The sequence below is a fragment of the Leptinotarsa decemlineata genome, unplaced genomic scaffold (genome assembly GCF_025532065.1).
Source record: "Leptinotarsa decemlineata unplaced genomic scaffold, Ldec_3_MD MMD2_tig00026282_RagTag_RagTag, whole genome shotgun sequence".
Lineage (NCBI taxonomy): Eukaryota > Metazoa > Arthropoda > Insecta > Coleoptera > Chrysomelidae > Leptinotarsa > Leptinotarsa decemlineata.
The window spans coordinates 596,905-621,515 of record NW_027412668.1 but is presented as its reverse complement, the minus strand read 5'-3'; the positions used below and the strand labels follow the sequence as shown (position 1 = coordinate 621,515).

At 36.2% G+C, this 24,611-nt stretch overlaps 1 protein-coding gene across 1 annotated transcript in view; it reads left to right on the top strand.

Annotated features, from left to right (window-relative positions):
* The first annotated feature begins 707 nt into the window (after positions 1-707).
* pwn (calcium-binding EGF-like domain-containing protein pawn) overlaps positions 708-24,611 on the top strand; it is a 53,133-nt gene continuing 29,229 nt past the window's right edge. Inside the window, exon 1 of the mRNA XM_023159050.2 lies at positions 708-1,290. Coding sequence (XP_023014818.2) covers positions 1,224-1,290 — 67 coding nt within the window. The 5' untranslated portion in view covers positions 708-1,223. The remainder of the gene's footprint in view (positions 1,291-24,611) is intronic.

Genomic DNA, 24,611 nt, shown 5'->3' with positions numbered 1-24,611 from the left:
TCAGTTCATTAAGATTAGTTAGAGAAGTTAACAACAACAGGCAACTAGATGCCTATGAGAGTGTAGAAATAAGTAAACACAATAATATCATGAATAACAATGACGGACCTATACCAAAGAGCATACTAGGTATATAGCTTGTTGAAAATAAAATAAAATAATGTTGTTGGGTTTACTGATTACTACATAAGGACACATTGCAAAAATAAAATTGGATAGGCAATATTGTGAAATTAATTTTTGTATAGCGTAAAATTGTTTTATATAAACATATATTGTAAAATAATAGATAACGCAAAATTGTAAAATTAATTTAGGTTGGTATACCTGTATGGTTGGTACGCCTGGATGGTTTACCTGTATGGGTTACCTTCATAGCATAAATAGGGTTAGCTCGCATCAGTTTCTAGTTCTAATCTTCCTCTTTGAAGATGATCACTTGGTGATCGAAACACGTGTCGAAGTGTTTCGATCACCAAGCACACCACCCAATAACCTGGCGTTGGGAAAAAAACTCCAGTAATACTCAGAATTTGGTTGGAATCTCATTTAGAGTGCACGCTAACTCCTTGACAAAAACAAGAAAAATTCACGCCCGTCTGTCTATGAATATCCTTGAACCTCGCGGTAAAACTATCGTTACCCCACTCACCCCTACCTGCCCCCGAGCGCGAGTACACTCGCTGGTTCTTGTAAGTCCTAGTGGTTCCGTTACTCGGCCATCGTCTACAGAAGAACGATCCATCGACAGCCTCGTCATCTATTCCGGATGTGGTGAAATCGAGAAAGACATTCAGTTCTTCAACTGTGCTTGTGTTTAAAAAAATTACCCTCCCAGTGAAAATGTGACGGTACAGGAACAAACCGCCAAATAGTGACAAGTCTGGACGCGATTGAAGAAATTTGTGTGCTCAACTCGTCTGACCTAAATTCCCGTGAAGAACTGTAATTGGAAAAAATCTCTCACGAATGCGGTGGGTCAATAATTTATAGTAATTGATCGTGCTGTCTACAGTTATTTACTGTAGTCGTGGAAAAAACGCTACCTTGCTTCCCTGAGCTTGACCATCGGTAGTTTTTCAACTTTTCAGTGATGTGATTTGAAAGTAATTAGCCCGGAAAGTAGTGTCTCTCGGCGATTTTTGTGTTGACTGTGTGGTGATCCCGTCAACTGTTTTTTATTCGGCAAAACCGGCTAGATGCTGGTTGTGACCTGACACACCATGGCTTTCTTTGATTTGATGTGGACTTTAACGCTATGTCTACTGGTTTTCAGCAACACATTGCAGGGTAATGTATTTTTTTATATCGAATTTAATCCTCCAAAATCGGTTACTGTCAAAAATTTTTCTACAGAAACTCTTACCTAATGAGCCTTTCATTATCGATAATATCCACTCCTCTAGTCAAACGACATTCTTAGGTATTTTATACTGTTTTCTAGGGATTATATGGAACAAACATATTACAAGTGATCGTCAGATTCCAATAAAGCCTATATCGCTATTGAACGAGTGAAAACAACCTTAAATACAGAAAGTTTGCTAAGCATTCTCAATTATCCTTTAAATTACTAGCGCCGCCGTCGTCGAGCTAGGATTTGACATCTGAAATATACACTGTCACTGACAGTGTGAATTTCAGTTCCTGAAAACATCAATAATAAACAGGAATAAATAGAAAAATAACGATCCTTCGAAACAATTGATTACGTTCAAAATTGTAGGACATTTTATTTTATGCAAGTGTGTTCATTACAATTTTTCTCGAAAAATTGAAAACAAACATGATAATACAATGATAAGATTTTACCCCCTCCTAATCCTAATCCCCTAATCCTAATGTCAGTATAAGGAATGCCACTTCAGATTTGAATATTCCACGAGAAACTATTCGGAGATGTCTCAAGGCGAAGAATATTAAACCTTCCAAGCCAAAATTTTTAAACACACTAGGTACTAAACTGTAAAAGCCAGTATTCCCAAAAAATTAACGTCTGGTGTGGGATATTGAACGAACGAATTATTGGTCCTTTCTTTTTTGAGGAAAACATTAATGCGCAGAGGTTTCTAGAGAACGAGCTGCCAATCAATGAACGATCAAATTTAATTGTCCAGTTAGATGGGTGTTCAGTTCATTGTGCCAAAGCTGTGAGGCAATGGCTTAACGAACATTTTCCGAACCGATGGATAGGCCGTGGTAGTCCGTTTATAGAGTGGCCACCCAGATCTCCAGACCTCACAGTTTTGGACTTTTTACTCTGGGGACCTCTCACACAAAGGGTTTACAAAAACCGCTCAAGAGATAGAAATGAACTTTGTGCAAGAATTCGACAGGTATGTGCAGATATTAGCTCTCAAGAACTAAGGAACGTAATCAGAAACATTCGTAAGCGCTACGACACATGTATCGAAATACGTGGTGGATTAGTAGAGGCTACTAGAATATGAGTTAGAATTAATTGTTGCACTGAATTGAAACATTTCAATAATTAGTTATTAGTTATATTTATTAAAATTTTTTGCTTCATTGTTAGTTGAATTGAGTGAATGTAATTCCGTTATTTTCATTAAAAATATTTACGCTATTTGTTTTTTTTCATCTGGCGGCACTTTATTGTTAAAATCATAAAATGAATGATATATTGTGACTGTTAGCTGTGTGAGTTTTCGAATTTTTGAGTTGTCATAACTTTGTTAATAATGAATACTTTTTCATGAAATTTTGGTCACACCTGTTTAGAGGCAACTTTAATAAACATTTCAAATTCTGTCCCAAGGTAGACCTTTCAGTACTTGACATTTCAAAAAAAAAATTATAATCGATTTACAACTTCAAATTTTAGGGGGGTGTTTCCATTAAAAATGGGTCACACAGTATACCCATATCTGGTGTACCACAAGGATCAAATCTAGGACCCCTACTATTCAATATGTTCATTATTGATATCGGAGCTGAGATTGATGTCAATTTCCTTTTATACGCAGATGATTTGAAACTCTATCACAATATAACATGTTCTAATTATTGCGAACGTCTCGCCCTGAATTTAAATCGCGTTGCTACATAGTGTCGAAAGAATAATCTATCTCTCAACATATCCAAATGTAATGTAATGTGTTACACACTGAAAACCAACCTGGATTTACACAACTACGTCATAAACAATCAAGTTCTGGAGCGTCCTGATACACTCACTGATCTAGATGTTACTTTTGATTCATCCCTCTCTTTCAATAAACATATTGACACTACTCTAACAGCAGTTTATCGCATGTATGGATTCTTAGTTAGAAGTACAAAAGACTTTGAAAAAGCTTCAACAACTTTATTTCACTTTTGTTCGATCTAGGCTGGAATATGCAACTGTCGTGTGGAGTCCCTACTATCAGGTGCATATAAATCAACTAGAAGCCCTACAGAGGGCTTCCCAAAATGTATGTCTTTTAAACTTAAATGCACATATCCTACTGTAGAAATACCCTATCACGAATTGATTGTAACTCGTAATTTTTGTAGTCTCGAGGTAAGGCGTAAATATTATTCATTTCTTGTTTTATTCAAGGTCATAAACAATATCATCACCTGCTCTCAACTGTTACATATTTTGAATTTTTGGGTTCTTAGGAATAGTGTCACATTTTATCTCAACACTCCGCGTACAAATATCATGCGATACCTCTTATTCTGTGTGCGATACCTCTTATTCTGTTAGTCATGTCCTAGATATATTAAACTGCCATATTATACAAATCAAAAGACATTTCTTAGCTAAGTGACAGTTCTGTTTTTATGTATCTATTTTTATATAGATTCACAAATTATATTATGTAAGTACATATTTGTAAATGCCACTGTTACTCCCTATTCTGTAATTGGGTTCATCCTGTAGAATATTGTATGAAATAAATAAATAAATAAAATAAATAATAAAATAAATATTGGTACAATGAACCAACTTGTCTTCTTGGGCAAAGTAGAGCTCAGGACGTTCTTTATTTAGGAAGTAATAATAGTTATGGCTTGTATACATTCAAAAACAGCAATAAAAATAAAATTGTACGTATTTATTTATGACGTCAAGTTAGCACAAAAACCCTTTTTTTATAATACAATTTCGCGTTTAGTAAAATATCCTAACAGAACACCTAAATACATACAAATAGTTGAAAACGTCCAGAAAACTTTTTTGTTGCGGACTTGTGTTATTTTTCTTTCACGTCAAATTCTAGGCAATTGTTCGACAATAACTGAAATGCATTTCAGTAACTTTACTTGCCTGTACTTACCTAACTTTACCACTGAAAAGTGAGGTTAGTAAAGTCAGTTCAACGAAAGACGTTCCATGACGCGTACTCGCGATTTGCAAAGAAAGTTAATAAATGCTTGACTCAATAATAAAAGTATTGAACTGGCTTTTCCGATTCCCAGCAGTCATATCATAAACGCATGTAAATTACCAGCAATCACAGGTAAGCGACTCATTATAATCGCTGCTTGAGCGTGGACCTAGACACAACGATAAAAGAAATTAATGAGCGAATTCCATTTCCAGTAGATGAATATGAAAGTTGTCGGTAAGAAAGTACGCGAAGTCATACGAAATATAATTGCAAAACTCCGGTGTCGTTGACTCACGAGGAGAGAGCGCTATCGTATGCCATTTGCGATACGAAGCAATAATAATTATTGTAATATAGAAAGGAACCGGCTATTTGCTCAAATGTCAGCGACTGAAATAAATGAATTGTAATTAGCCCGGTTTGCGAGTGGAAGATTCATGAAATTGGAAATTATTGGAATAGAACGTAAACTGTCTGGCCATCGCCAAAGCACTGCAAGACAAGTCTGCCAGAAGAAAAACTTTCTGCAATGATCCAAAAACTTGTTGGATTTACTTGTAAGAGGGGCAAGCTTAGCTTCCTTAAATCGGTTCAATCCTTGCGAAGATGTGTGGCTTTAAAACTATTTCAATGCGTTTTCAAAAACATGCAAAACGGGTTCAAAAGACACACCTCACTTGAAAGTTCCGTGCTTTCGTAGTAATTCGAATCATTATTATTATTACTACCTGCCAAATTTCTTCATGATATATTCATTACCTGAACTATTTTCCTATCTAAGAACAAGTCATAAGACTGGAGAATGAGGAATAACAATGTTTACCTGAGCTATCATTCTACTTACTTTCAAGATCTGTTCTAATCATCAACTTCCTTGTTTCAAACTAAATTCAATTAGGGGAAACAATTCAAATCTACTCGATGATTCGCAAATGTTGACTTGGTCTTTCCATTCAAAAACTACGTTTATGCTCTTTTATTATTATGGAAAAAGATCTTCCAGGTTGTCCAATACAAATTTTTTGACAAGAGCCACAAATCAACTTGTATCCACCGATCCGACACTGGCGTTTTATCTCTATTGTTTTGTTATACACTCAAATTATTATTTGTTCTGTGGGCTACGTCCAATTTTCTGCCTTTTAAAAAATAATGTTCAGTATCATTCTTTGAAACAGGATAGACCTGGTTCTGAGCTAGTTTCTGCAGTTTTTCAGAAAGAATTGAGCCAATAATATCCATCTTGTAACCGTTGTTGACAGCAATATGTTTTCTAGAAAATGGTTCTCTTTGAAAATTCCTTTCTGAAAGAGAAGTATTCAATATTCTGTAAATCATACTATCGAATGTTGCTACATATAGATTGAAATACATGACATCCTACCTAGATATAGCTCAAAAGCTCATGCTATACTAAATCTTGTTTAAAACTCACCTCTCCTATAGGACAGTTGCCTGGGGAGCAGCAAGTAATTCTCGTATAAAAGTCCTATTATAAATTCCAAAATTAACTCAGAAAATAATCACAACTAAAAAAAGAACTCACCCCACAGAAGCGCTATACAAGGAAACATTGATTTTAGACATAAGGCAACTTTACTTCTTCAAAACTGTTATAAGGCAACACAAAAATAAACACGAACTTGGAAAAATTGGATACCATTATGCAAGTCGCCACAAAATGAATTCAACCTATGTATCAAGATCAAAGAAAAATACTTTACAATAGTGTTATACTTAAGTACTTAGCTCTTCGGCTGTATAATTCTATTTCCAGCACATATCAAAACTATCGTTGGCATTAATGTTCAAAAATAAGCTTAAAGTTTGGATCTCAGATTTGCCTAGACCACAGATACACCAATATGTTGACGTGAGAAATACATATTACTACATTCTATAAATGTCTGTAGAAGATGTATGTGATTGGAGTTGTGTAATCTGTAGGTCACTTTCCCCATGGTTTGTTTGTTTGTTTTATTTGAAAAAAATAGGGTACTTGTTTGATTGATGTGTGCGTGATCTTCGATGTAATGTACTTATTGCGACTGTTTCATTATATAACCTAGATGTTTTAATTTGTATCAACTGTATTTAATTCAAATGTGATATCTGTATACAATTTTTCTAGTGCTTTTTTTGTTCAAACTGAAAGAAACTTCATTTTTATATTTCATTCATTATGCTCTTTTGTATATTAAAATGATATAGCCCACTCACAGGTTTATCCTTCTGTGGGAACTATATTTGTCGACAACTACGATTATTGTGTATTTCAAATTGAATGACGAATAACTATTATTATTATATCTTGCATTGTGCAAGATGTGCACAATATTGCAACACCTTAAAAGAAAGACCGTGAACAGAAATAACCAGAAGAAGCTATTTTTGTAGCCTTTATACAAGTTTATATGAAAAAGTAACTGGTAAAACATATCTTATTGATAATTGTTATGTAGTATCTTTCGATAATTGATAAATCAACAGATACTTTAACGGCAGTAATTCCTGATAAAATGTCACAAAATATCATACCATGAAAATAATGGGATTCAATATAGTTATTTGAGTTCAAGCAGGTACCACTGGTATCATTTTATATTCTCTGTAAAAGTGGAACGCATGTGGGTACTCGATGTAGTTCTTGTAGAAATTGAATAATAATATTGGGAACACTGAAAATGTAGCAAACAATCACTCTAGGTTATAAAACAATAATAATTACGTATTCGACGAAGTTGAATCTCGGGAAGTTCGACCCCACTTTCCATTTAAAATTTTAGGGTTGTTACTCACCCTCGCTAGGGGGTTGAAGGCACAGGTAGAAAAATACATCTAAAATGTGTCCCCCTCAAAAGCAAAATTGACCTGTCCGAGAATTTTTGCGTTAAGTTACAAAAAAAAGGAGAAAAGCAAGGTGCATACTTTTCGTTGGACCACTCTGTATTTGGAGGGTTACTTTACAATCAAACATACCTAGAAGATAGGCCTAGATATTCATGTGAGTGGAAAATCTGAGAGTGATCTTACGTTCTCTCAAGTTGAATTGAGACAGTCATATTCTTCTCGATATGAATTATTCAACTACCATCTTAAGGGATGGAATGGATTTGGATGGAGTTTTTGGTGCAAAGTTGTTTTTATTTTTTGTTAGCACCGAAAATTACTCAAAATTATACAGTATTGTAACAAGAAACTAATATTCAGAGATATCAAATAACAAAACTTCAAAATAAAATAGGTATTTTGGAACAAATTCATTAATTTTCTGGAGATTATTTTGGAGAATTATTTTGGACACCCAGAAAAGTCGTAGCAGACTTCTGATAATCGAATTAAATCTCTCAGAATGTCTTCAAGGAGTACTGGCAATTAACATCTATCTGAAAACACATCACACAAACATTTGCAACATATGAAACTCTTCACAGCATAGTAAGGTTCTTTTTCGAAGAGATGGCGCCACCTACATTTTGGTAATTATCTCGCAAGAAGATTCCATATAACACAACACCGTTTTCAACATCGATGTCTGTGTGCGATGGACCCTGCTGATCATATTACCCCCTCATAGGTCCCTGTTGATCAGTCCGAGCACAGAAGGTAACGGGGGGGCGCCTTCTGCGGTGGGTGTTGAACCCCAGGTTACCCACCGGGTGTGAGCATCGATGAACAGGGTACCTGGGTAGTATGACCAGTGGAATATAATCAAAACATAACCTCAGCTCATCAAAAAATATGTCTCAAGTCCTGACATATTCCACTGGATCGAAAAAAATGTATTCTTGCATGGATTTACACTTATCAATTTTCATGACACAACGAATGTTGAAAGATTGATGGAATTGATCCTTCAGTGTATCTAAAGACGTGACTTTTCTTAGAAAAAAGTAGCAACACTATATTACATAGCAATAGTAATCTGATAGAAGAATAGAATCTTGAATCACGAGTTTCTTGGCGCAATCTGATGCAACTTCAAAATGAAAACAAAGTAAAAACTAATCGCTCATATCTGATCCATCTAGAGGAAATTGGATGGCAACATTAAACTCGCCTTTAAATATTTTTGTTAGAGAGAAGCTTTCTTTTTCCCTTGCAACTCGAATATGTCGGTTTTTCATGTCCATCTACAGTTTCCTCTCTTGTGAAGGAATCCAAGCATTGTGACAAAGTCAATTGGCTAATTCTGTGTGGTATGGTAACTGACAAATTTCAGAAAGGATCAAATGTTACTGATGTGTGTCCACAGTGTGTGCACTTCATCGTGAATTTCAATTAACCAAGAAAATTATCTACAATGGCAATGACTTTTGTATTTTTTCGCTATCGCTCAATTTTTCATCAATCTCCTTCAAGATCGGTTTAGGATTCTCATTGTATCTATCAATATCTATCAACGTTATCATGTAAAACTTTCTAAAGATAACAAAAGAACTCCTGGGCATTGTTCCTGTTATTCTTTCAACTCAGTTACTATTCCATATGACGCAACTTCTACCGCCTATAGTTTGTTGGTTCTGGTTGTTTGGTACTTTTTTGGCCAGTTGATAGATGGCGACATTTACAATCAAGCGATTGCAACTCGATACATATCGATAAATCCCACGTCTCTCAACAATATAGTCGTCCATTAGTGATTGGGCCCTGCTGATCGCATCTCTAGAGTATTTTCATTCCAGGTTTCACTCTATCGCTTGTACCAGTGTATTAGGATTAAGATTCTATTTTATAGTCTAAGGCGATTTTAAATCGTAACGATCTAAGGCAAATTAGATCTAAAACTTTGCTGCAACTTAGTTGCACCCCGTACTAGAACTATGCTTTAATTTTCAGAATTAGTTTTTAGAACTTAACGATCGAAGGCGGAATCCTCTGCAAGGATAGATTTAAAAATCTGCCAACACCAAAACAAGTGATAGAGTAAGCTAGAAGGTACTTTAGAAAAACGACCAGTAGTATTTAATCAAAACAAAATTCACTTTCTGGTGTTTGCAGAAAAAATGCATCCCAAGCATCAAAGAGTTAAAATTTCCCCACAAAGTTGTTTGGGTTTTTCAGAGTGAAGAGTTTGCAGTCAAACTGGAAACCGTTATCATCTTATGATAGTCCCTACTTCATACTTTGAAAAATTGGTGTAGTAACTACCTCTCGAACAGCAGCAGCATAAGTGATTATTACAAGAGCAGTACATCATTCACCTGATCGCCTTTGATGATGTCTATAACAGACATAGTTGAAACGTTAGATATAAAAACCTACAGATATGTTCCGAAACCCAAAAAATATCGTTGACACAGAATAAGTTCAATCGCTCCAACTTCGTTAGGAATCAATGACCAATTCCAAGAATTTTACGAAGGTGTCTATTGAAAAAACACCAAGTCTATTTTTCGGACAAGGAAAGATCATGGCTAACACCGCAGCACAGTAAGCCCCCTCACTTGTATGGTCTACCCAAAATCCACAAGAGGACGTTCCGCTTAGACCGATCATCAGCTCCAGAGATTCGGCTACTCAAAACTTGTCTAGATTTTTACTTCCCTTAATACAACCATTACAAGGAAAAACATCGTCTTTTGTGAAGAATTCAAGGCATTTTGTCGAACTACTAGGGTCAATTGAGGTTACACAGGAAGATCAACTAATTAGTTTCGACGTGGAAAGCCTTTACACCAACGTTCCGGTCGAAGAAGCACTCCAAATCATACAGAGAAAGCTATCCGAAGACGGGAACCTAAAAGAGAGAACGAATCTACCTATAGAAGTAATTATGGAATTACTAGGATGCTGTGTACGAAACTGTTATTTCCAACTGAAGGACGAATTCTTTACACAAGATGAGGGACTGCCAATGGGATCGCCACTTTCACCAGTCATTGCCAACATATATATGGAGTGGTTTGAAACTCTGGCCATTGAAGAAGCCCACAAGAAACCTCGAGTCTGGTTGAGATATGTTGACGACACCTTCATAATATGGAACCATGGGAATACTGAACTAGACGCCTTTCTGAAACACATCAACAGCGTGTGAGACCTTCCATCACTTTCACAATGGAGAAGGAAATCCACAATGAATTGCCATTCTTAGACGTTTTGGTGAAGAGGACCGACACTAAGTGGGAAACATCTATATACCGAAAACCCACATACGGGACAGTATCTGAACCACGAATCCAACCACCATTAATCGACAAAAAGAGGAATCATCAAGACTCTATTAGACCGTGCTTTTGGGCTCTGTAATACAAAGGAAGGTCTCGAGAAGGAACTAGACATCATCAAAAATGATCTTCAGCGGAATGGATACTCCAAAGCGATGGTAGAAGAGACTTTGGCTAAAAGACAGCAGGAGCCTCGCAAGGAAGAGAAGCCGTCACAACCAGTGCTTGCACTTCCCTACATCAGAGGATTATCGGAGAGGATAAGAAGAATTGGTTCCAAGTACAACATCAGAACCTGTTTCAGATCCGGTAACACTATCCGTAGCAGCCTCACGAAAACCAGGCCCCCAAACGCAGACTGCGATTCCAAGAATTGCATTTACCGGATACCCTGTGAGTGCGGAAAATCCTATATTGGTGAAACTAAGAGGCCATTGAATGTTCGCATTGCCGAGCACAAGAAGCACACACAGCGAGGAGAAAACAGCAAATCAGGAATAGCAGACCATGTTTGGACCCATCAACACAACATCGAGTGGTCCCAAGCTGAGATCTTGCACAGAGAGGAACATTGGTTTAGGGGAAAATTTAAGGAAGCCGCATACATGTTGTCCAACAACGTATTCAGCCAGGCCAGCGTAGAAATACGAAACATATGGAAACCCATCATCAAACGAAAAAATGGCCAACTCCCGCCAAAACGGTCATCTCTCACGGAATCAGTGAAGCGGAAAATAGAAAGCAGAGAAAGTGAAAGTATTTCAACGACCTATAAAATAGTCATCTCTCGGAGGAATCAGTCCAGTCATCACCCGAAGACGATCGTAGATACCAACAATCGAAACGTCGTGAACTAACGTGACTTGGAATCTCTACACCTTTTTATTTTTTTATATTTCTTTTTTCATTCCTTTAATCTTTATTTATTCAATTATTATATTTTTACTTGTAGGTTATTTCACTATCATTTCATCTCAGGTTTATTGTTGCTTAATATAATTGTTATTTTCAACTACTCTTTTTTAATTATTCTTTTTTAGTTGTTTCAGGGATTTCAAATCATTTTTTATATAGTAGACAATGGAAGTCCGAACTAGTGAAATTCATCACGAAACATTGTCAATCACCTTCAAACAAATGTTTCTATTTTGTTCGATTGACTGGTTTGCCCTCACTGAATTACTGCAAGTCATATCTTTGAGAAAAAATAGAGCAGTATTTTGTATGAAAGCTATTTTCCGGGTTTTTTGGCCGTGGTCTACAGGTTTGCATTCGAAGATACAGTAATTCTTAATTGAACTCAAAATTACTATCCAAGAGCATATTAGAAAAGCAATAGAAATGCCAAAACACAGGGATGAGTTCAGTTGGAAAAAAAAAGGCAATTAATATCGAAGAAATCTGACTAACTATTCTCACAGCCTTCAATGAAATAAATCAACTGACGATAATAGAAGATCGTTCTTATTGGTTCATACCAATTGAACATGCCTGCTTCTTTAACCATCTGTATCTGCAGAGTAGGGATGGTGAGTGAAATCCCACACCACTTAGGCTACATGTGACTCATTGTACATTCTCCCGAGGAGTTGTCTTCCTAGGTCATCGTCCATCCTGTCCTTTCCAGGAAGGTAGACAGGTCACTGAGAGACATCTCCTTTATATCGGCAGGTGTAGGCCAAGACTTGCCGAACAAACACTCGCATAGGACATGCCTGACAGTCTCATCTTCCTGTTCGCACATCCTGCATAGAGGTGTATCCACCAGCCCCATATTATGGAGGTGTTTTCTCAGTACAGTGGCCAGTCAGCAATCCTACTGTTAGCGTAGATTTTTCCTGGTCATCGCCAGATATTTCTTCGACGCCAGCTTCGAAGGGTCGCCCAGGCTGATCATGGCAAGATTGCATCCTTTCACTTCATCCCATCTCTTTAGGGATTGAACATGGGTGTGACGTTTGGCGGTCCCGCAATTGTCGAAGTCATCAGGCCGTGGGTGCCACTGGGTCCAAAAATTCTTAGTCCAGCCGCTTCCTTGGCTAAAGAGTCGGCAATGCGATTACCTTTACTCCTGTCGTATCCTTTAATCCACCTCAGGATAATGTTATTATCTACTGAGGCTTGCTTTGGCTAAATCTTGGTGGCACTGTAGTACTAGCCCTGAGGTAACACGTTGTTTGTTCAAGGCTGATAGGGCCTTGTCTGCTGCTTCTTAACCATTTCCTGAGATGTGATGATTTCAATAATGTTATTTTTTCAACTCAGTTGCTATATTTAATACAACGCAACTTCTATCTCTCGCATAGCTGGTCAGTTCGAAGTTGCTTGGTACTTTCTTGGCCAGTTTGATAGATGGCACCATTTACAATCAAGCGATTGCAACTCGAAACATATCGATAAATTCCACGTTCTCTCACCAATATCGTCGTCCATTAATGATTGGGCCCTGCTGATCGTATAACTAGAATATCTTCATTCTAGGCTTCCTCTATCACTTGAAACAACAGTATTAGGATTAAGCTTCAATTTTTAGAATTAAGGCGATTTCAAATCGCACAGGTCTGAGGCAAAACATTTTACAAGAACAGATCTGATATTATGCAACCCAGGTTCACACAATGTACTACAATAATGCTTTAACTTTTACAATTTATGTCGATTATAAATCGCACAGATCGAAGGCAGAATCCTTTGCAAGGAGAGATCTGAAAATCTGCCAACACCCAAACAAGGTGATAGAGAAAGCTAGAAGGTATTTTAGAAGTACGACCAGTGGTATTGAATCAAAACAAAATTCACTTTCTGGTATTTGCAGTAGAAAGGCATCCCAAGCATCGAAGAGTTAAATTTTTTCCACAGATTTTGGGTTTTTCACAGTGAAGAGTTTGTAGTAAAACTGGACACCGTTATTATTTTATGATAGGACATAACAAGCTCTTAAACAGCAGCATGATGATTACCAAAACTGTACGTCCTTCACCCTATCACTTTTGGAAATATCTACCGCAGTCATTAACGAAACATTAGATATAAAAATAGCACCATCAAAGCTGGTGTTCTCCAGGAATCCATATTGTCCTTAACCCTCTTTTCATTGTACATCGACGACTTATTGGAGAAAACTAAGAATCCACTATATTTCTTTGCTGACAACATCACGGTCATTCCATTTGATTCCAGGATCTAAAGGTGATTTCGAATTTGGGGAAGCAATGAAGGATTTGTATTAGTTTAAAAAGAAATAGGCAAGAATCGCTTTATAAAAATCAACAAATATGGTGGGTGTTCCAAAAGTATAGAAACAGCGAAATAACTTTTGAGGACTGAATGTCAGAAAAAGTTTCAACTAATGGTTTGAGGATTTCCGCCTGGTTATTCAATGGTGTTATCAGATTTGACTTTGACCATCAATGTGATGGTCAAAGTTGTTTCGTAGTGGTTTCTAGAGTCGAGGTCAAGATCGTATTCATGGAGGTGATCAAGACCATATCAAATTTTCCACTTTTTTCAAGTCTGTAGTGAAAAATGAGTCTTTTCGTTTGAAAAAATTGAGCTGTTCCTGTGACCATCAAGGCAATGATCAATATCAAATTTGATGACACCATTGAGTTGCCAGAACTCTTTCTGAAATGCATTCCTTGAAAGTTATACTGCTGTTTCCATAATTTTGGGCACCACACTTGAATATCATAATTAATTCGAATTTGGTCTATCTCTCACATAGTTAGTCAGTTCTAGGTTGCTTGGTACTTTCTTGGCCAGTTGATAGATGGCACCATTTACAATCAAGCGATTGCAACTCGAAACATATCGATAAATCCCACGTCTCTCAATAATATCGTCGTCCATTAATGATTGGGCCCTGCTGATCGTATAACCAGAATACTTTCATTCTTGGCTTTCTCTATCACTTGATACAACAATATTAGGCTTAAGTTTCAATTTTTAGAATTAAGGCGATTTTAAGTCGCACAGGTCTCAGGCAAAACATTTTACAAGAACAGATCTGATATTATGCAACCCAGGTTCACACAATGTACTACAATAATGCTTTAACTTTTACAATTTATGTCGATTATAAATCGCACAGATCGAAGGCAGAATCCTTTGCAAGGAGAGATCTGAAAATCTGCCAACACCCAAACAAGGTGATAGAGAAAGCTAGAAGGTATTTTAGAAGTACGACCAGTGGTATTGAATCAAAACAAAATTCACTTTCTGGTATTTGCAGTAGAAAGGCATCCCAAGCATCGAAGAGTTAAATTTTTTCCACAGATTTTGGGTTTTTCACAGTGAAGAGTTTGTAGTAAAACTGGACACCGTTATTATTTTATGATAGGACATAAAAGCTCTTAAACAGCAGCATGATGATTACCAAAACTGTACGTCCTTCACCCTATCACTTTTGGAAATATCTACCGCAGTCATTAACGAAACATTAGATATAAAAATAGCACCATCAAAGCTGGTGTTCTCCAGGAATCCATATTGTCCTTAACCCTCTTTTCATTGTACATCGACGACTTATTGGAGAAAACTAAGAATCCACTATATTTCTTTGCTGACAAACATCACGGTCATTCCATTTGATTCCAGGATCTAAAGGTGATTTCGAATTTGGGGAAGCAATGAAGGATTTGTATTAGTTTAAAAAGAAATAGGCAAGAATCGCTTTATAAAAATCAACAAATATGGTGGGTGTTCCAAAAGTATAGAAACAGCGAAATAACTTTTGAGGACTGAATGTCAGAAAAAGTTTCAACTAATGGTTTGAGGATTTCCGCCTGGTTATTCAATGGTGTTATCAGATTTGACTTTGACCATCAATGTGATGGTCATAGTTGTTTCGTAGTGGTTTCTAGAGTCGAGGTCAAGATCGTATTCATGGAGGTGATCAAGACCATACCAAATTTTCCACTTTTTTCGAGTCTGTGGTGAAAAATTAGTCTTTGCGTTTGAAAAAATTGAGCTGTTCCTGTGACCATCAAGGCAATGATCAATATCAAATTTGATGACACCATTGAGTTGCCAGAACTCTTTCTGAAATGCATTCCTTGAAAGTTATACTGCTGTTTCCATAATTTTGGGCACCACACTTGAATATCATAATTAATTCGAATTTGGTCTATCTCTCACATAGTTAGTCAGTTCTAGGTTGCTTGGTACTTTCTTGGCCAGTTGATAGATGGCACCATTTACAATCAAGCGATTGCAACTCGAAACATATCGATAAATCCCACGTCTCTCAATAATATCGTCGTCCATTAATGATTGGGCCCTGCTGATCGTATAACCAGAATACTTTCATTCTTGGCTTTCTCTATCACTTGATACTACAATATTAGGCTTAAGTTTCAATTTTTAGAATTAAGGCGATTTTAAGTCGCACAGGTCTCAGGCAAAACATTTTACAAGAACAGATCTGATATTATGCAACCCAGGTTCACACAATGTACTACAATAATGCTTTAACTTTTACAATTTATGTCGATTATAAATCGCACAGATCGAAGGCAGAATCCTTTGCAAGGAGAGATCTGAAAATCTGCCAACACCCAAACAAGGTGATAGAGAAAGCTAGAAGGTATTTTAGAAGTACGACCAGTGGTATTGAATCAAAACAAAATTCACTTTCTGGTATTTGCAGTAGAAAGTCATCCCAAGCATCGAAGAGTTAAATTTTTTCCACAGATTTGGGTTTTTCACAGTGAAGAGTTTGTAGTAAAACTGGACACCGTTATTATTTTATGATAGGACATAACAAGCTCTTAAACAGCAGCATGATGATTACCAAAACTGTACGTCCTTCACCCTATCACTTTTGGAAATATCTACCGCAGTCATAAACAAAACATTAGATATAAAAATAGCACCATCAAAGCTGGTGTTCTCCAGGAATCCATATTGTCCTTAACCCTCTTTTTATTGTACATCGACGACTTATTGGAGAAAACTAAGAATCCACTATATTTCTTTGCTGACAACATCACGGTCATTCCATTTGATTCCAGGATCTAAAGGTGATTTCGAATTTGGGGAAGCAATGAAGGATTTGTATTAGTTTAAAAAGAAATAGGCAAGAATCGCTTTATAAAAATCAACAAATATGGTGGGCGTTCCAAAAGTATAGAAACAGCGAAATAAATTTTGAGGACTGAATGTCAGAAAAAGTTTCAACTAATGGTTTGAGGATTTCCGCCTGGTTATTCAATGGTGTTATCAGATTTGACTTTGACCATCAATGTGATGGTCAAAGTTGTTTCGTAGTGGTTTCTAGAGTCGAGATCAAGATCGTATTCATGGAGGTGATCAAGACCATACCAAATTTTCCACTTTTTTCGAGTCTGTGGTGAAAAATTAGTCTTTGCGTTTGAAAAAATTGAGCTGTTCCTGTGACCATCAAGGCAATGATCAATATCAAATTTGATGACACCATTGAGTTGCCAGAACTCTTTCTGAAATGCATTCCTTGAAAGTTTACTGCTGTTTCCATTATTTTTGGGCACCACACTTGAATATCATAATTAATTCGAATTTGGTCTATCTCTCACATAGTTAGTCAGTTCTAGGTTGCTTGGTACTTTCTTGGCCAGTTGATAGATGGCAGCATTTACAATCAAGCGATTGCAACTCGAAACATATCGATAACTCCCACGTCTCTCAATAATATCGTCGTCCATTAATGATTGGGCCCTGCTGATCGTATAACCAGAATACCTTCATTCTTGGCTTTCTCTATCACTTGATACAACAATATTAGGCTTAAGTTTCAATTTTTAGAATTAAGGCGATTTTAAGTCGCACAGGTCTGAGGCAAAACATTTTACAAGAACAGATCTGATATTATGCAACCCAGGTTCACACAATGTACTACAATAATGCTTCAACTTTTACAATTTATGTCGATTATAAATCGCACAGATCGAAGGCAGAATCCTTTGCAAGGAGAGATCTGAAAATCTGCCAACACCCAAACAAGGTGATAGAGAAAGCTAGAAGGTATTTTAGAAGTACGACCAGTGGTATTGAATCAAAACAAAATTCACTTTCTGGTATTTACAGTAAAAAGGCATCCCAAGCCCACAGATTTTGGGTTTTTCAGAGTGAAGAGTTTGTAGTAAAACTGGACACCGTTGTTATTTTATGATAGGACATAACAAGCTCCTAAACAGCAGCATGATGATTACCAAAGCTGTATGTCCTTCACCCTATCACTTTTGGAAATATCTACCGCAGTCATAAACGAAACAAAAGATATAAAAATAGAACCATCAAAGCTGGTGTTCTCCAGGAATCCATATTGTCCTTAACCCTCTTTTCATTGTACATCGACGACTTATTGAAGAACACTAAGAATCCACTATATTTCTTTGCTGACAACAACACAGTCATTCCTTTTGATTTAAGGATCTAGAGGTGATTTCGAATTTGGGGAAGCAATGAAGAAATTGTATTAGTTTAAAAAGAAATAGGCAAGGTTCGCTTCATAAAAAACAACAAATATGGTGGGCGTTCCAAAAGTATAGAAACAGCGAAATTACTTTTGAGGACTGAATATCAGAAAAAGTTTCAACTAATGGTTTGAGGATTTCCGCCTGGTTATTCAATGGTGTTATCAGATTTGACTTTGACCATCAATGTGATGGTCAAAGTTGTTTCGTAGTGGTTTCTAGAGTCGAGGTCAAGATCGTATCCATGGAGGTGATCAAGACCATACCAAATTTTCCACTTTTTTCGAGTCTGTGGTGAAAAATTAGTCTTTGCGTTTGAAAAAATGAGCTGTACCTGTGCACCATCAAGGTAATGATCAAGACCACCACACTTGAATATCATAATTGATTCGAATTTTCCCTATCTCTCACATAGTTGGTCAGTTCTAGGTTTCTTGGTACTTTCTTGGCCAGTTGATAGATGGCATCATTTACAATCAAGCGATTGCAACTCGAAACATATCGATAAATCCCACGTCTGTCAACAATATCGTCGTCCATTAGTTATTGGGCCCTGCTGATCGTATAACTAAAGTATCTTCATTCTAGGTTTCACTTTACCGCTTGAAACTGTACTAAAATTACGCTTCCATTTTTACAATTTTGCAACTCAGTTGCACCCCCGTACTACAACAAAGCTTTATTTTTTAGAATTTATTTTTACAACACTTCGATCGAAGGCAGAATCCTTTGCAAGGAGAGATTTAAAAATCTGCCAACACCCAAACAAGGTGATAGAGTAAGCTAGAAGGTACTTTAGGAAAACAACCAGTGGTATTCAATCAAAACAAAGTTCACTTTCAAATATTTGCACAAAAATGATATCCCATTATGATAAGACATAACAAGTCAAAAACTTGGGGTTGTAATCACTTCTCGAACAGCAGCAGCAGCAGATGTGATTATTGCTGCTCGTCCTTCACCACATTGTCCTTGATAACATCTATCGCAGTCATAGACGAAACCTTCAAAATAACCTGCAACATCAGGGCACACATTGCCTCCAACCCTCTTTTTATTGTATATCAACACCAAGAATGCTATATATTGCTTTGCTGACGACAGCACAATTGTCTCGTCATTCTATTTGGATACCAGGACTTCGGCTACAGAGGCACATCTTCACCAGTAGCAAGCGGTTGCATATCTCAATGAGGATCCAGAGGTGATTTCGAATTGGGGTAACTCAATGCTACGAAAACACAGGCAAAACATTCGCCATTGAGGGTGACAGTGTTCCATATAAGTGAAATTGCACCTATTTCATATACTATATTGTGTAGTAATCCTGTGGATGACATCTGATTCGATTCCCAAATGAATATTTGGAGTACAAACTGAATAGGAGAAAGTGTTTTTGTATATTTCAATAATCATATAGAAGTAGTTGTTTCTAGATGGCTGCTTCTACATAATTGTTCCTGATCTACACATATTTGTAAAGAGCTGTATTTGCGATGAGCTGTACAAGGTAACGTTCAAGTTAAAATTTGACACCATTGAGTTGCCATAACTCTTTCTGAAAAGCGTTCCTTGAAAGTTATGCTGCTGTTTACATAGTTTTCAGCCACCATACTTGAATATCATAATAAATTAGAATTGTTGTCTTTGTCGACAGCTGTGATACAATAAAATTTTGTTACCAATAGTATATTAATCAGAGATAAATTACGGTTCAATGATCCATTGAGGATAGAAAGAACACCCTGTAAAACTCTTTCCAATCCGAGTTTCAGGTTTTTTGATAAAATAAATTTATTAAAGATTATAGAAGATCCTTCTGAATTGTTCAGACCAATTGAACATGCCATTTCCTAAGGTGTGATATGATGAATATTACTGTAGTTTTGTCCCAACGCCAAACCGTTATTTCGACACGTGTTTCGATCCCCAAGGGATCATCTTCAAGAGGATGTTATAATTTGATTAACGTTAATCTTTCAACTCAGTTGCTATTCTATACGATGGTACCTGTATTGTCAAATATGGAAAATAATCATGAAATATTGAGGGAAGTCAAGATCATTAATAGACAGTATTGAGGAATTCATTCAGAATCTATTGATCTTCAGAGAAGGTTCCAGCAATGCAGCACGTCTTCTTTTCTTCGATCCTGCTGGGTGGCAGTATAATGTGAGTTTTTGGTGATTTATTGTATTTTTGAATAACATTTTAGTGTAAGTTTACACCTGAAGTATTTTCCCCGTTTCGTTGCAATAAATATTTAATTAAGTTTGTAAATGAGTTCTTTCATTATTTCTACGAATGATGAATGGATGAAACAGCGAATGAAATTCTCTCGTTGTACAGTACAAAGTGATAGATGGCGCCATTTATACTCAAGCGATTACAACCTCGAAATATATTGATAAATCCCACGTCTGTCAACCATACCATCGTCCATTAGTAATTGGACCCTACTGATCGTATGACTAGAGTACCTTTATTCTATAGGCTTCACTCTATCATTTGAAACAGTATTTTAGGCCTGCGCTTCAATTTTTACAATTTAAGGCATTTTTTTAAGTCGCACAGATCTGAGGCAAAACCTTTCGCCAAGAACAGATCCAAAATTTTATAACTGGTTACAGTCATCGTATTACAATTATGCTAATTTTCACAATGATTTATATCGATTTTAAATAGCATAGATCGACGGCAGAATCCTTTGCAAGGAGAGATTTAAAAATCTGCCAACGCCCAAAAAAGCTGATAGAGTAAGCTAGAAGGTACTTCGGAAGTACGACCAGTGGTATTCAATCAAAACAAAATTCACTTTCTGGTCAGAATGTCTTTCCTGGTTATTTCTTTTGTGGCGATTGAGATACCAGCCAGTTCTGTTTGGACCACACTGGTATTTTTCCCGTTCCCCACTTAATCCTTAGGCTTAGTGATGTGAGTCTTCTTTGGTTTTTGAGCCGTCTGTATGTATGCGTATTGCATTTGTAACATCTGGCTCTGTGTTCTGTATTATCTGTATTTTGTAGGGTTGAGTAAACATAAACCTGGGTTCAATTGTATCACTGGTTGCCTGCAGCAGAGGTTGCGCAGTAAGCGCTTTTCTTGCCATAGGCTCAGTCCCAATTGTTCCATTCCTACATCGAGGTTTCCACCAGTCGTGCGCAATCCTAACATGGCCATTAAGGCAACCTCCTTAACGTACAGGTCCAGAGGGGTCAGACCCTTCCACTAACTGGTTTGTTTTCACTGAATTACTGCAATCCATATCTTTGAAAAAAATATTCACATCTACATAAATAAATTCATACATCCAATGGACATGATCACCCTCTTTGCTGATGACACTACCTCATTATGATGCGACTACAGTAAGTTATCTCCCAAAATTGACGAAACCAGCATACTTTCCTGAGGTGCTCATTAGAAAACAGCTCATTTTGCTCTTATAGATCCATATATCAGATATGGAATTGCCTGTACAGTTTTCTCTACAGATTTAATTCAAATGGTTTTAGTGCCATAGCAGCTGCCATGGCTGTGCAGAGAAGCTGTGGGATATCTTGTTCAAATGTCTGTAGTAATATAATTCAATGTCCAGCGTGGTATAAGCCGGGAAAGAAGTTGTTTCGAGAATGGCCAGTTTGTGTCTGAAAGTTCCCATATTTTTTTGTATGAAGATGGAAAAATAGAAAGCCAAAACCCACAAAAATTGATCTCTCCTGAAAGATAACCCTTTCAATTAAAAGAATATTCCTATGGATTGATTCAATGAAATAAGCGTATAAATATATGTTTTCGATGACATGAGAATATTTATCTCATTTGTCGTAATTTTATGAATGGTTGGATGCTTAATTTTGTAATGTTATCCATTGGTGCTGAAGGAGTTACTCCGAAACATTCATTCATATAAGTGAAATTTCACCTCTTTCATGTACATTGCTTTTTTTCGACATCCCCTCTTTCAATGTTTTTTATGAACTTATTCTATGTAGTTTTCTATTTTCTATTAGTGTATACCAATCACTAAATATCAAATCAATATTCATAGCATACTTCAAATTTTGTTCATGGATGAGTGAATAAGCACAATGCAAGCATTTGTATGTCTAGGTGTCATTAACTCGTTCAAAATGAATTATTTCATTTGTGTAGTTGTACTTTAGTGCTGAATAAATTGAAATCGACTATATTGTGTAGTATCCTGTGAATGATATCTGATTCAATTCCCAAATGAATATTTGGAGTACAAACTGAATAGGAGGAAGGGTTTTTTAATACCTCAATATTCTTATTAAAGTGTTTGTTTCGAAAAGGGCGTTTTCTTCAGGTTTGTTTCTGATCTACACATATTTGTAAAGAGCTGTATTCCTAACGAGCTGTACCTGTGACCATCAAAGAAATGGTCAAGTTCAAATTTGATGACACCACTGAGTTGCCAGAAGTCTTTCTGAAATGCATTCTTTGGAAGTTATACCGCTGTTTCCATAATTTCTGGCCACCATTCTTTAATATCATCAATAATTCGAATTGTTAACTTTGTCGATAGCAATGATATAACTAAAATTTTTTGAAAATGTTATTTCATCAATAAGAGATAAATGACGATTCAATGGTTTAATGAGGATAGAAAAAAAACCTGTATAACTCTTTTTATTCCAAGTTTTCGGTTTCCTTAGTGACATAAATCAACTAAAGATTTAGAATAGAATAGAATAGAATATTTATTCAACTATGTTGTATACAAAAGTACATTTATAGCAAGTCAGTTAGATTGAAAATACATAAAGATATATTGAAAATATAGTAAAAATACATAGAAGTACATACTAGCGACAAATAAAGATTGCCACGTTGAGTATATTTATGATCATTCTTATATAAAAAATGAAATAGTGATGCTATTTATCAGATTGATCACTTCTGATAAAACAGAGTCGAGCGAACTTCAAGTTGTACCATATATTCTTCAAACTTAACCACTTAATAGAAGCAGTGCTGCAAAAGAAATTTTTTTATCATTTTTCGAAAGGAAATTATATTGAGGGACTTGATATCAGATGGTAATATATCATACACATGATAGTCTGGTGAATTTCTTTGGGAGACTGTAAGCCTGTACCTGGGAGACCTGATATAAATGATAAACAATAACGGTCCAAGGACCCAACACTGTGGGACACCATGTATGTTAGTTTTTAACTCTAACCTCTCATTGCTGAGATTCAAAAAGCTTTAGAGCAAGAAGATCCTTCTTGATTGTTCAGACCAATTGAACACTTCTGCTTCTTAACCATTTCTTAAGGTGTGATGTGATAATTTGAATAATGTTATACTTTCAACTCAGGTGCTATTTAATACAACGTAACTTCTATCTCTCCCATAGTTTATCAGTTCTGGGTTGCTTGGTACTTTCTTGGCCAGTTGATAGATGGCGACATTTACAATCAAGCGATTGCAACTCGAAACATATCGATGAATCCCACGTCTGTCAACCATATCGTCGTCCATTAGTGATTGGGCCCTGCTGATCGTATAACTAGAGTATCTTCATTCTAGGTTTCACTCTACCACTTGAACTGTGTACTAGGATTAAGTAGATATATATTTTTATAATATAAGGCAACTCAGTTGCAACCCCCGTACTACAACTGAGCTTTAATTTTTATTAGGATATAGTTTTTAAACATATCGATCGAAGGCAGAATCCTTTGCAAGGAGAGATTTAAAAATCCGCCAACACCCAAACAAGTGATAGAGTAAGCTAGAAGGTACTTTAGAAAAACGACCAGTAGTATTTAATCAAAACAAAATTCACTTTCTGGTGTTTGCAGAAAAAAGGCATCCCAAGCATTAAAAGTTTCAAAATTCCCCCACAAACAAATTGTGGGGTTTTCAAAGTGAAGAGTTTGCAGTGAAACTGGAAACCGTTGTTATTTTATGATAAGACATTACAAGTCAAAAATTTGGGGTTGTAATTACTTTCGAACAGCAACAGCAGATGTGAAAACCTACAAACGCCACTCGACAAAGAAACGACTTTAATTTGCCCATTCCAAAATATTATCTCATTGAAGACTCTTTCATTTATAATGGATTGAAAATGTTCAATCACCTACCATCAAATCTGAAATTTGCATGCAATAACGTAAACTTCAGGGAAGTTTTGAAAGATTTTTTTTGTGAGAGAGCCTATTATATTACAGGCTCTCAAAATAAACCGCCGTATAAAGGATGCTGTCTATTTATCGTTTTAGCAATTTTTTTCGTAGTACCCATTAAAAAAAAATGTGTAAAAAAATAAAACTTCACTTAGATGGCCATGACTTCAAATCTAGATGTATTTTCCAATGCTAAACAACTTTTTTACATAACACTGCCCAAGATTTTTCAAAATAAGACTACTTACTTTTGTCTCAAAATCAAATATTTGAAAGCTCCTCGTATATTACGTGTGTTTTACTGTATTTTGTTAGTGCATGTTTAGTTTTAGGGGATGCACAAACTTTTATCAAGAATAACTTTTTGTCGAAAAACCCTTAATAAATAAGTTCCTCATACGGTGCATACTTTGGGGATGACACTGTATGTATATATCTCTCGACGATACAGTAATCAAACTCAAATGAATATAAGATTATAATGTG